Raw genomic sequence first — 14,456 nt, forward strand, 5'->3', positions numbered from 1 at the left:
CACGAATTACTCACCCTACCCTGCATCTACATACTAGAAACATGCAAATTTGTCCATAAATACATGGAATTTTACACAAAACGAGGAGATATACCCTCCTCACACCCATCTAGACATAACTCACGGTTAATGGCACCACCCTCTCGATTAAAACTACACTCGTCTGGCCCTTTCAAAATGTCAATAAAACTGTACAATAAATTACCTGAAGATATTAAAAAAGAAGTAAAATTTAATATATTTGTAAATAAATTAAAAAAACTACTAGTAACTAAAACATACTACTCTGTGAAATAATACTTAAATGATCAACTATAATAGATAATAATAAGCATGTTATAGTGGTTACCTAGTGTAAAACAAAAATTTTAGTTTAAGTTAGTATAAGTTACTTTTAAGAATTGCCATGCCCTTACGGGGCTCATGTATGAAACTTTTACTGTATAAGACCCAATGTACTACATGAAAGCAAATAAATTACTTGATTACTTGATTTTTTAGCAACTTTTGAGACTAGGTGGCACTGATTTTTAATTACTAATTAAAACCGTCTTCTTCAAATGCGATGGTGGTGATAAGGTGGTTATAAATTAAATTATTGGTTTTGTGAGTATCTGATATGACAGGACATCGTCTATTTTGGACCGATTTCTATATTGACTTGCATGGGATCATAACATAATATAACAGTCATTGTGTTCGATCGCTTCACGATTTTTAAGTAGGTATGTAATAGAGTGATCGTTAATAACTGGTTAAAAGTAATTTGATTTTCTCTCGACCCTTACTTTGAGAACCCCTGACTTGAGCTGCACATGTTACTTTGACAGTGACAGCAGTTTGTTTACGTTTATTCCGTTCAATTCGTAATGGGACTATAGCTTGATATGTGTTAAAATGTCAAATATTAATATTAGCGCCATATAGCCGAAGCCGAGCGTTCCCCAAAGGTGTAACGCCATCTAGGACACCGTACCCTTTTCTCTAGGGCTTTGAGGTACGTTTTTTTCTTAGACTTTACCCGTCTATATGGAGTTATATATGCTTTTGGTGTTACAGTTATGTTATAAATAAAAGACGACTTAAAGTTTAAATTTATTTTATTAACAAACCATTCTGATAAATAATTTTGATTCACACCAGGATGGATTACAGTCACAGCAACCGAGACTGAAAAAAAAACAAAACTTTTTAAAAATAGTTTATGGAAATCGGCATTTCTAAACTTCTCTAAGTAGATTATCGTACACATTTCTTAGATTGGAGGAATGTAAAGCTTTATATGGACGTTTTGAAAGTCTGGCCCCGTAGCCGAATGGCATTTCTGCGACGCGAAAGGTAGTCTGGCTCTGTCGCGCCAATACGCAAGAGCGATAGAGATAGATATCTACGAGCGTTTCGTGAGACGATATATTTTCCATTGCTTTTTACTTTATTATCACTTTCTTTTCAAGTAAACTTACCTGTTTCCCAACATGTATAGCCAAGTGCATGTCCTCTTCATTCGCCGCTACATATATTTGGGCGTTTCCATTATTGTCTACTGTCACTTTCTTGCCAGAACATTCGGTGCCCTGTCTCTTTCCTGTGATGACGTCACAATAGTCTCCGGCTGGCAGACCAGTCTACAAAAAACAAAAGAAGTTTATTTCGTGGACCCAGCACGGCACTTCAGTAACTTTATGCATTTAGATTCGGTGTTTTTTTTTTTTGGATTTGTAGAACGGGGCTTGAATGGAACTGTCGACCTAGCCGAAGTGACAATCGTTATCACTATGTGGCGATCTATATTTTTAGTTATACGCGATTTTTGGTGAAGATATGTACATACATATATACAAAGAAAGGCTAACGCTCTAGCTACAAAATTATAACTCAGTTACGAGCAAGGTCCGGATCCGTACAAAGATCATTTCAGTGTGCCTATTTTGTCATAATCGGATTATTTTTAAGAAGTTCATTGAACTTTCTGCAAAATTTAAATCAATTAGAGCAACGCCTTATCTTCTAAAAGTCACAGACCAACCCCTATAGACATCCATTACAAGACGACTCGCGGTCACCAGCCTTACTTGTATTTGCCATGATATAAGCGCGGGCGCTCGCCGTGCCCGATCAGTAACGACCAAGTAACCGACCCGAAAGCAGCTCGTGTTTTTCGCAATAAAAAATTTGAAAAAGGGTATTGTGATGCCTTAAAGATGTCCACCTGTAGTCTGAAATGGTATGGAAAGGTAACAAGAAGTTCAAATTTAAAAACGGACGGTATTACATTTCACAAATAAGTCATATTTATAATTTATTCAGAGCCGGCATAGGTCAACTTACACTGGCCACTTACGCGACAGTAGAGGGACAGTCATACTTCTGTCCCTTTTCATCTGGCGCGACTGCCTGCCGTCCTTGAAACGACCAATCGCAGCGCGCTAAACACATTCCCCTCCCGCTCCTCGCGCCCCAAGCACTGGTGATTGTAGCACGCACAAAATTTACAATATTGGCACTCTATAGGAGATTCTATGTGTCTAAAAGTAAACCTTGGAAGTGTATGCCTGACAATTTTTTATCATTATCAATATCCAAGACGTGATCTAAATGTACAAATTTTTGGGAAATTTTAACATTGAACTAGCAGAAACGTCTGTAACTCTGCAATCGATGCCACTACCCATTGACTTAAGTGGTGGAAAAATTTCTCTGGCTTGGTCGAAGTCTTGGTGGCTCAGTTGGCAGAGCGCTGGAGTAATCCATTTTTAATTATTAGGAATTGTTCATATTAATTATTTACCTGTAAAGTTTGATTCAAATCCTTTCCTTCCACATTAAAGGCGATGAATCCCTTATTTCCTCGACTGAAAGCGATCTGGTTGTTCCCGTTGTCCCACCAGTGTTGGATCTGGGTATCTTTAACGGCGTTTCTGAAGGCTACCATCTGATAGATCTGTCGCCAACGGTGCTCGCATACCCAGCCGTTGCCGCAAGTATCATCCTGGATTAGGTGTTAAAGACGACTGATTAATTTTATTTTGTCAGTTTATATGAAAAGTAGAGGTAGGTAGATCAACGACGGTAAATATAACAGCTGAAGATATCCATCCTTGAAAAAAAATGGACCAGAATCAGATTCATACTAGTAGGTATTAGGGCATTTTCGCGACAACAATCACCAAAAATATTTTTTCTAATGTTTTTCCTACTTCCTTTTCCTTGACGACCGGTCTGGCGCAGTCGGTAGTGACCCTGCCTGCTACGCCGCGGTCCCGGGTTCGAATCCCGGTAAGGGCATTTATTTGTGTGATGAGCACACATATTTGTTCCTGAGTCATGGATGTTTTCTATGTATATAAGTATTTATATATTATATATATCGTTGCTGAGTACCCACAACACAAGCCTTCTTGAGCTTACCGTGGGCCTCAGACAATCTGTGTAAGAATGTCCTACAATATTTATTTATTTATTTTACTCAGAATCACGAGCCCTTTCGATCTAGGACAATAAACAAGATACAAAAAATGGTCCCATTTTCTATAATTTTGCATCCACTTTGTAAAACCGCTGCTGTACAAAATGTTTGAAAAATGGTAACGAAGTGGAAAAATTAACCTTGGGACGCTTTTTTTTACCTAGTAGGATCGAAAGGGCTCGTCGTTCTGAGTAGGAAAAGAAAAACATTAAATTTATCTATTTTCGAAAAAAAGTTTTTGAATCTTTTTTCGGGAATATGCCCATTTAGCAGTTACCAGCCGTCTGACAATGATGAAGCAAGTAAGTAAGTAAGTAAGTAAGTAAGTGCTTTATTTGTAAATATAGGTTACAGTGGTGGTCAGTTATCATATATGGTACAGTTTCACTATATTTTACCAGTTGGCGTACAAAAACATTAAACTTAATACTAGAAATTAGACTATCCTGTACAAGTATTAACACAATCTTACAGCTATGGCAATTCAATAATGAATATCAGGTACTTAAATACTTATTCTATATGACAGATAATAAAATATAAAATTGAAATCACAAAATTACTAAATTAAAATTTGAATTAACATTATCATTTTAAAATATAAATTTGTATTAATTAAAATCAATAGATATTATTTATGTCACTTATAATTTTGATAAAAAAAAAAAGAAGAGAGCAACGAGTGGTTAACACGTTTTTGTTCCTGTACTGAAATTTACATCGATTAAAATATGCTATAATGCCACAGTTGCCAGACCCCGATCGTCGGCAATCTAGTCAAGCGTGGCGCGTGGGTGCACTGCGTAGCGATATCATTTTGCATGGACGCCGCGCCGACGCCCAAAAAATGCTAATGTTTAAAGCTCTTCGTTCCATAAAAAATTTAAAAAATGCAGGCATAATGTTGTACTCACACTATTAATGCTAGGAGATACAATGTTCTCATTGGCATCATCAGGAGGTCCCTGGTCACTGGTGTCAAAGAAGTAGCTGCTCATCAGCCGAGGTTCCCCGTAAGGATGTGCCAGCATAAACGCTGTTGCTGCCTGTTCATAAAACATAGGTGTTTCTTTAATTTGCTTACAGGGACCAAAAGTTTTGACTAGATACCTACTAGTACTACTTTATTAAATGAATAAGTACAGCGCTTTTAATAGAAACATAAATTACTTGCAATTTGCAACTTCTGGAATTTGTATTATGACTATCATTTTAAAACTTTTAACTGTACCTAATCCTTTCATACCAGTTTCCATAGGTACTTAATGTTATTAGTGGGAAAGTGTGTGTGTCTGTTTGTTTGTTCGTCTTTCACGGCAAAACGGAGCGATGAATTGACGTGATATTTTAAGTGAGGTAGTTGAAGGGGTGGGAAGTGCCGCATTTGCAAGGAGCATAGGCAAAAACTAGTATGTAATATGTAAAATCTTATAGACATAGACATAGACATAGACATTTTATTAATAATATTATAAATATTACACGTTTTTCAATAAAATTATTTAACAACAATTAAATTTAGATTTCTAAAGTCTGAGCAGAGATTATGTGAACGTTGTCGTTATGAATTATTATTACCAAGGTTCCAAGTGTCTAAGAATATTGGAGTCTTTCAAAAAATCTAGTATTTGTAGGTTGATATGCATGCAAAAAATATCACACCGTCTAAGAACGCCTTATCAACGGGTGGTTGTTGTGTTAAAATATGGATGTTAAATATTTCTAGACGTTTCCAAGTAAGGTGCAGGTGCACAATAATGTTTGTTGTAATCCGATTAATTATTCGTTACTTCTACTCAGAATCGTGTAAATCGTGTTCACTATTTTTGTAACTTATTTCTCGTAACATTCTTAAAACCCTAAATTTTCTCAGAACTTGTTCCGTTTATTGTCCTTTAAGTCGTCGGCAACCCGAACCCTCCTTAGAACTTGTACACTCCTTTTTACTGTGTACTTAACACAGCAAAAGGGAATGTACAAGTTTCTAATGGGGTGGCAACGCGCATGTGACACTGTTTGAGTTGCAGGCGTCCATAGGTTACGGTGACCGCTTTACATCAGGCGGGCCGTATACTTGTTTGCCACCGACGTAGTATAAAAAAAAAAAAAAGCTGGCTAAGCGCCTTACTGATGCTACGGATAACCAGAGGGCTGGTTCATTCCTGGCCTCTGTGCCGTGAGCGAGGGCGTCATGGGATCATCGGGACTCCTCAGGGCGAAACGCCGGAGTGGGGTTTAGTGGGTAAACCTCTTTCCCTCCCTCTCGACTAGAGAGGGGGCCGAAGGAGGGAGTCCCACACACCCCCCCTTCAAAGCCTTCCCGCGGCTGGGGGGACGGTGCGTAACGCATTCCCCACTCCGACAAAAAAAAAATGGTTCATTCCTTGCCCTATGTAACCCTATGTGCCCACTCAGCAATGCTACCAGCTTTCTGGCGCCCTGACCCTACCATCCAGCGCCAATCGAACCCCATTTTTTATTTGTACGGAAAAATAGGTACTAGCTATTCATTTATTTACGTTTTCATAGTTTAATGTATATTATTTTCTAAAAACCACCCCCAGAATTTCACCACCCCCTTTCTTCCCGTGGGTGTCGTAGAAGGCGACTATGGGATATGGGTTAAATTGTGGCGTAGGCGAGAGGCTGGCAACCTGTCACTGCAATGTCACAGTTTCGTTTTCTTTCAACCCCTTATTTGCCAAGAGTGGCACTGAAGCTTTAGTAGTTTCATGTGTTCTGCCTACCCCTTTATGGGATACAGGCGTGATTGTATGTATGTATGTATTTTCTAAAAACATTCTCCCACTTTTCAATGAAAATTTCTTACCTTATAAGCCCTTGACTCCTTATAAGTCAGCACATCATTGCTCCGTTGTGTGTCATGGTTGTCGATAAACACTAGAGCTGTGTCACTGGGCGATAAGCCCCACTGTGGGCCCCAGGATACCAGCCATTTCAAAGGGTTTTGACCTCGGAAACAATTCTTTAGTTCTGAGCCTACCTGTGGAAATCCGTTTATTGATATTTTGCAAATCGTGAACTGCAGTAATTTAAATTCTACCCACTATGAAATGAAATGATATTATCCCGGCATTTGAGCCTGAGGTCCGCTTTGACAACTAATCCCAAGATTTGGCGTAGGCACCGGTTTCGCGAAAGCGACTGCCATCCTGACCTTTAAACCCGAAGGGTTAGGCCCCATTGGGATTAGTTCGGTTTCCTCACGATGTTTTCCGTGTTGTACATAACTAAAAGATAATAATGCAATTAGGTATGGTGTATTTTAAATTATAAAATATATCATAACTGCCAATATGGTGTCGGGTAAAGAATTTCACTAGGTACCCCCTTTTCTTCCGTGGGCGTCGAGGTGTCGTAGAAATCGACTGTGGAAGATGGGTTCCATTTTGGTGTGGAGGAGGGGCTGGGAAACTGCCACTCACAATTTCATTTTCTTTTAACCTCATAATTGCAAAGAGTGGCACTGAAACTGAGCAGATTTATGTGCTCTGCCTACCCCGTTTGGATATACGGGCGTGTGTAGGCGAAATAAGTCTCTACGTAAAGAAAGTGATCGTCATTTAAACACGTAACAGTTAGATTAAAATAGATTAGCATTCATATCACACAATACAACGACTTGAAAGGTTTCATACTTACTCTAAACTCTGTGACGTCGCCCAAACCTGTGTACTCGTTCGGTTGGATGGCTTCATTGCCATAATATATAACCTCTTGAAAAATGTACGGTTTCGAATGACGCTCGAAGCCGAAATCGGTATTCAGGTTGTGCAGTCTTTTGTATATTTCCTTTAGATCGTTGGGCCACATATGCTTGGCCGCGTCGACTCTGTAACGTGAACAAAGGGGAGGGAACAAGGGGGAGTATTACCTACTGGGGAGGCTATTGCTATGTCTTGTATGGGAACCCTGCATTTTATGATTAAGCACTGAGACTTGGCACAGTTGTTCCTTGGGTAGCCCTGAGTATATAAAGACCGGGAGGCATCGAGAGCCCCCCTTAATTTAGGAGGGAGAAGGGGGGAAGACTGGCGCCGCCGCGCTTCCTTTGAAACCATATTTCTCTAAAACTATACAAAATAGGGCATGCGATATATCATTTTCGGATAAATTAAGGACGAGGAATATATTTTTGGAACAAAAAAATATACTTTAGAACAAAAATACGAAAAAAAATGGGAAGAATGCGAATGAATATTATGCTAGATTTTCTTTAGGTAACGTTAGGTATAACTTGTACTTATATCAAATATTCATTATATGATAATAAGGAAAACAATCATGCTTCTTGAATTGACGGGGGCACAACATAGGTACCATGAGCTAAGAAATTGCATGGAAAAATTGTGAATGAATTTATTGACAAATCACGAGTGAACAGGCATCTTCTGGGCGAGCTCACTCCATCGTAGGCCACGTCTTTGCCTTTGGCTAGTCTGTGGTCAACAGTAAGCCCATTTATAATAAAAAAAAAAAAAAACGCAATGCGCATTTGCAGCTTACTGTACATGGCATACACTTTGACTGTTTAGCCAGTCAAACGAAAATATTTGGTTTTTGTTTGGTGTTGGTAATGTTTGGTTAAGTTATACTGGTAGATTGAGTTATTCAAGAAGACGCGCAGGAAAAAGCGCGCTTTCGTAAATGACACGTTCCGTTTCACGTAATTTAAAGAGTCTTGCATTGCAATTCAAATTACATTGAAGCACGAATGTCTCAGTGTCTTTTATACATATAATATGATGATGATACTTGACGACCGGTCTGGCGCAGTCAGTAGTGACCCTGCCTGCTGCGCCGCGGTCCCGGGTTCGAATCCCGGTAAGGGCATTTATTTGTGTAATGAGCACAGATATTTGTTCCTGAGTCATGGATGTTTTCTATGTATATAAGTATATATATATTATATAAATCGTTGTCTGAGTACCCACAACACAAGCCTTCTTGAGCTTACCGTAGGCCTCAGTCAATCTGTGTGAGAATGTCCTATAATATTTATTTATTTATTATTTATTTATATATCTGATTATTCTGCATTAAAAATACAGATAGCTGTTACTTACACATTGAAACATGCAAAAAATATGTAAAAAAGAAACCAACCTGAATCCCGCCACACCAAGAGAAATTAATTGATTCAGAAAAGATGATACTTTGTCAACAACGTAAGGAAGTGCCTGGTTCAGATCCTTCAAGCCGACTAGGTTACAAGACCTCACCTAGAAAGGTTAGATAGGATAGATAAATAAGAAAATTTCATTTTTAGCACAAGCTTTTATCGCCGACTGTACCTTTCTTTCAACAGTCATCTAATGCTCTCAGAGACGTTTCTAAAAACCCCTTACTCGATGGGGATACGACATTGCATAACAGAGTTCCTCTGACCACCTTTCTGCTCCATCATCAGATCAGATCCGTGATACCATAATATTGCATTGTCACGTGATTTACATATGTATGCAAAATTTCAGCTCAATCGGAAACCGGGACTTCGTTTTGACCCAAACTAACATACTAACGCCGTGGCTTGCGTGGGCGACGGTCGCGCGATGGTCGCGCGACGGCGATGCGACGCATACGAAATCAGACCTTATCGATATGAAAGTAGATGATGCGATGAGACGCGACGGCGACGGTCGCGCGACACGGCGTAACAAGACAAGTTAAATAAAAGCTTGTGATAAAATAAGATAAGACATAGGAAAGAGATAGAGAAAGAACACCATGTGGACTATTTGACAACAGTGACTTTGACACTTGTTACTGACAATTCTGTGCCTATTTCTGGGTTGATAAGTAACATTGCTACTCAGCGTCAATATTTCCTTGTTGAACAGGCAATGAACGGCAAAGTGTCACTGTCGGGTGGCAATTGTCACTTTTGTAAAATAATAGGCCATAATATTATGTGCGGCAGAGTATAATGACAAAGTAAAGTGACAGTGCGATAACAAACAAAAATTACATATTTTTAAATTAAAGGAAAAATGGAAAAATTCACACCTCCGGCAGGACTCGAACCTGCGACCTTTGGCCTTGCCGGAGCCATCGCACTTCCAACTGCGCCAGGCCTGCTGGATGTGTGCGAATTTATCCATGCCTTCCCTCAATTCTCAACCGCCTTAGGGTGGCGTTATAGCAAACATCTACCCGTAAGAACAGGGGGGTTACCATGACGTGCTAAAGCCGTTCAGTTTAGGTTGAGAGAGAGGGACAGAGCTATGTAACTGCTATAGCTGTGTCCCTTTCTCTCAACCTAAACTGAACGTCTTTAGTACATCATGGTAACCCCCCAGATGTGAAATAAGATGAAACAAAAAAGCAGCTTCTACCCATTCGCATCACCGATTAAATATAAGTTCAGAAATTAGCTCTGGCTTCGATCTGCATCGGTTATGCCAATATCAAAAGTGATGTTTCTACAACTAAAATGTCATTTGCCAGTATTTATGCTGAAACATTAAAAATCGTATTCCACTGAAATATACTTATCCGTCCAAAGCGAATTTCTGACTTATACTAATGTTCGAACCGGGCAGTTTAATAAGCTGATAACTGTTTCTAGTTCTACCTTAAACCGGCGACCCCATAGTGGATAAGTCGGTTAAAGAACCGTCTAATCTTTCTTCGAACGTACGGAATCGTCTGGTTCAGGTCTTTGAGCCCTACTAGTTGGCAGTTCCGGACCTGTGCATGTGTAAATTTTAAGAGGATACGGTAGCGAAAATGCTAAAATGGAAAGGAGCCCCCCTTTCAACTTGTGAATTTTAGTTAAATATACAAGTGTTATTAACTAGATTTATCGAAAAAAAATTGTCCATTAAGAACAACTCAGTCAAAAGATATTTCAAAAAATCTTTACAATCGAGGTCTCGACTCTTTCCTCCTTCAAAACTTAATCAATCGGAACGAAATTTGAGAATCTGAATAACAATGAAATAATCTATGTCGGACTGTTTAGCTTTTTTGGTTAATTGTTACCAATCTTGAGTATCACACCTTTTTTTGCGCCACAATGAAAAAGGCCGTTTTTGGAAAATTTTGATTGGCTCTAGAGTCTTTAAAAAGCAGAATATCAAAAAAATCAAAACGGTCCGACACAGATAAAAATAATAGCAATCTGTGTTAAAAAAATCATTGCTCTATCTTCAAAAACCAGGGAAGAAATAATCGAGAGCGTTTGTATGGAGAATTGACCCCTACCGTATCGTCTTAATATAAAATATAGAAAGCTTGATAATTTCTTGTTACACTTTTGAGCGAATACTTTTGTATTTTGAATAGTCTCCCATTTATAATTTCAAGATCAAACAGTCATAGTAGTATGAAACAAAGTTTTCTTTCTGGGTTGGTGCCATTTGACGATCGGTCTGGCTTAGTCGGCAGTGACCCTGCCTGCTAAACCTTGGGTTCGAATCCCAGTAAGGGCATTTATCTGTGTGATGAGCACAGATATTTGTTCCTGAGTAAAAGATGTTTTCTATGTATAGTTTGGACGTTGGCCTTGAAGGAGGAAGAGAAGCTCTTATAGTGGCAGAGAGGAAGATCTTCAGAAAGATTTAAGGCCTGTGAGTGAGAGATGGCTCCTGGAGAGTCCGGAAGAACTTACGGCTCAGCCACGACATTGGTCTAAGCGCGACAGCGGTGAGCGGCGGCCATACATTGGAGCGACACACAGCGATGGGACTTTTCATTCGCACGTATGGCTGCCGCTCACCGCTGTCGCGCTTAGACCAATGTCGTGGCTGGGTCGTTAGAGGTGGAAGAACGTCATCGGCGAGTGGCTCTCGCCGAGAGCAAGACTGCTTGTCTTCGCTGGCTCGGCCATGTGGAGAGGATGGGAGAGGAACGTACGGCCAAAAGAGCTTACCTGTGGCGATCTACTGAAAAACGGCCGGTTGGAAGGGCCAGGTACCGATGGATCGATGAGGTCCAGAAAGACCTGTGTGACCTTAAAGTGACCGAGTGGCATCAGATTGCACAGGATAGGAGCGAATGGCGGAGTCTTGTGTCGGAGGCGAAGATCTAGAGGTACTTCGGGTCGCTGAGCCAGTAAGTAAGTATCCATACTAATATTATAAATGGGAAAGTGTATGTGTGTATGTGTTCGTTTGTCCATCTTTGCCGGCCAAACGGAGCGACGAATTGACGTGATTTATTAAGTGGAGATAGTTGAAGGGGTGGAGAGTGACATAGGCTACTTTTTGTCTCTTTCTATCGCGAGCGACGCCGCGGGCAAAAGCTAGTAACCTATAAAGATAATAATCTCGCAAAACTTTGCAGGTGGCTAAACACAATACATCCTGTTCTAAATCATTATGCTAACAACTTAGCTTCTGATTAAAATGATTAAATTTTATAATTTTATCTTATCATAATTTGTACCTATATATTAAATTTCTATAGCCTTAGTGAATTTTCTGACACAGATTAGCATTCAAAAATGTGTTGTTAGACTTGTTAGTTGTAAGTATAGTCTTAAGTTCCTCTTTTGCATACCAAATTTGGTTAAGTATGTAAACTTACCAATATGTAATTGTTAACATCTTGTATTTATCTTTATCTTTACCAAGTCTAGATTTAGAACTTGTTTTGTACCTAAAGCTTGGTTAATTGACAAGCCAGATTATCTAAATGAGTGAGTTAAAAAGTCATATGATGATCGCTGCAGAGTTAGTCTGGCCTAAAATAAAAACTCACCTGAGTAGCATCGTTATAGTTTTCAACAGAACAGTACGGGTAATGGAAATGCTCCCTACTGTACGGCACAGCGGGGTAGGAGTAATTCTTGAAGTCCGCTGTGCTGCCTGCTGTGCCCATATTGTTAGGGTTGTCACCAGTCATGTGGTTTACTACTACGTCGGCGTAAATTCTGTAGAAAAATTTAAAAAAATCTGTTTCTATGTTCGTTCGTTCTTTATGAGGTTGAGGTTTTTAAGCAAAACGTTTTTTTAACAATCCAGCCATACAATCTAATATTTTGTATGATTCTAGGATTGTACGGATCAAATATCGCATATTTGGGCCAGTTTCCGATGTAGGTACGTAGACTGTTTCACATACAGTATTTGCAACATCCCATGCGAGCCACATATTTCTCAGCCAACGCACCTAAGGCATCTAAGCGCGCACTCTAGAGATAGAAACATAATTACTTAGCACCCGAATAAAAAATGTCCAAGTAAACAACATTAGTCGCTGTAGCCGAAAACAGTCAGGAGGAGGGAGTGATCAATTTCGACTGGGGGACAATTTTCCATAGTTTCCGCCGAACACGCGTGCCATATTTGACCAGAGGACCTAATACTATATAGCACTCTAGTTGATAATTTGGTGCCCTGGTGTACTTCTTAATGCGCATGGCAGTAGCTGCCCGGGTCACGGCTGCTGCTATTCGAAAGCCTATGGCAGCGCCACACAGCAGCGACAACGGGTCGCGGCAGCTGCTAGTCGCCACTGCCAGGTCGCGCCTGCCTAGATCCGAATGGTACCTTAACGATTTTAACGTTACCTGACTCCAACTTTATTGCATCTGCGCGTCATGTTGAGAAAATCTGCGACGTTGCCAGATCGCGTCGTCAACTTGTAGGACATAACTTGGTAGCGTTCATACCATGTTCTTTTGCCGTTGTCCAGATGGATGATTAGGTTCTCGGATGGTGGAGATATCTGGAAGTTAATCGTGTGTTGCATATTGCTTTTTATGACATGTTAAGGCCATGCATCGATAAATATTAGGATTTTAGATTCACTGGTGTGCTTAGCCCCGGAAACCTAGAGATCTGATTTTTGGATATGTATATCTTGACTATATGATTGAAATTTTTGTACAGCTCGAAACACGAATGTTTACAATTTTCTCGATAGAAATTTAATCCAAAGTAAGGCCTTAATTTTTCGTTTAACTAACATTGTGAAAAAAATATGCAACTTTAATCAGTCTAACCTACTTTAAAGTGAAGGTTTCCAAATTATCTAGTCTCTCGTAGAAGGAAATATTTTTTATTATCGTATATACAAAGATTTATCATCATTTACGATATCATGAATTCAACAGAAAACGGCCATTTTATGCGGTTTCGTTTCTCTTTCTTTCATACGTCAATCGTATACATGTGTCCTTATTGTCAAAAATGTCAGACGGCCGGCGGGCCTCGAGGAGGCAAGACCTATGTCAAATCGCGCAGCGTTTTTGACAATTTATAATTACGAAAATTTGGACGTAGTTTAGCGAAAAGGATTTATCTCCATAAAATTGCCATTGAAATGAATGACTATTGTTATTGTCAGAAAGTTTAAATTCTATTGGCAATGTTTGTGGGTTAGATCCTTTTCCATAAACTACGTTCATTTTGTATATTTATTATATATACGCATGTGTGCGTATTGCCAAAGCTACGTCAAACTCTATACTATTTGAGTTACAAGATGCTATGAAATTTCGACAGGAACGATAATGTGTCCGTGGCCCTGTGGTACCAGCCATCAGCTAAATATGCTAACTTCTAGGTGATTTTTTTCCATTTTATTTCGAAATTTCTACTTTTTGTTTTTTTTTCTTTCTTATTATACCAAATAAATTATAAAATAAAGAAATTAATATTAATTCATCTTCAAAAGAAGAAAACCTTTTCTAAGGGAGCCTAACCTAATGTATACAATGTTGTTTTGTGTGTTGTACATAATTTACACAATTATAAGTGAAATAAAATAAAACAAAAATAAAAAAATACATTCATTGAAAAATAAGAATAGATATTGCAATAAAAAAATTCCAATGTTTAAGTTGGTTGGCCACGCAACGGGATTTGAACCCACAACTCTGGAGTGAAATCCTTGTACATATTGGATTGGACTGGCCCTGCCGGCCTGCTAAAGCTGATGTCCCTTGTTCGAATCCCGCCAAGGGTATTTATTAGTGTGAGGAGTACTTACAGATATTTAGTTGGATGTGTTTCAGTACAAT

The 14,456-nt window shown here is 39.2% G+C and overlaps 1 protein-coding gene across 3 annotated transcripts in view; it reads right to left on the minus strand.

Moving 5' to 3' along the window:
• Positions 1 to 1,082: 1,082 nt before the first annotated feature.
• Positions 1,083 to 14,456, minus strand: part of LOC125230201 (alpha-amylase 4N-like) — a 28,399-nt gene continuing 15,025 nt past the window's right edge. For 2 of the 3 annotated variants that reach the window (XM_048135283.1, XM_048135284.1), the window contains exons 3-11: positions 13,002 to 13,159; positions 12,191 to 12,362; positions 8,594 to 8,709; positions 7,130 to 7,319; positions 6,297 to 6,470; positions 4,381 to 4,512; positions 2,789 to 2,989; positions 1,464 to 1,625; positions 1,083 to 1,170 (exon numbers count right to left, since the gene is read on the minus strand). In XM_048135283.1, the coding sequence (XP_047991240.1) occupies positions 1,156 to 1,170; positions 1,464 to 1,625; positions 2,789 to 2,989; positions 4,381 to 4,512; positions 6,297 to 6,470; positions 7,130 to 7,319; positions 8,594 to 8,709; positions 12,191 to 12,362; positions 13,002 to 13,159 (1,320 nt within the window). In that variant the 3' untranslated portion in view covers positions 1,083 to 1,155. Of the gene's footprint in view, positions 1,171 to 1,463; positions 1,626 to 2,788; positions 2,990 to 4,380; positions 4,513 to 6,296; positions 6,471 to 7,129; positions 7,320 to 8,593; positions 8,710 to 10,061; positions 10,178 to 12,190; positions 12,363 to 13,001; positions 13,160 to 14,456 lie in introns of all 3 variants that reach the window. The other variant, XM_048135282.1, reaches the window with a different exon arrangement.

The sequence above is a fragment of the Leguminivora glycinivorella genome, chromosome 10 (genome assembly GCF_023078275.1).
Source record: "Leguminivora glycinivorella isolate SPB_JAAS2020 chromosome 10, LegGlyc_1.1, whole genome shotgun sequence".
Taxonomy (NCBI): Eukaryota; Metazoa; Arthropoda; class Insecta; order Lepidoptera; family Tortricidae; genus Leguminivora; species Leguminivora glycinivorella.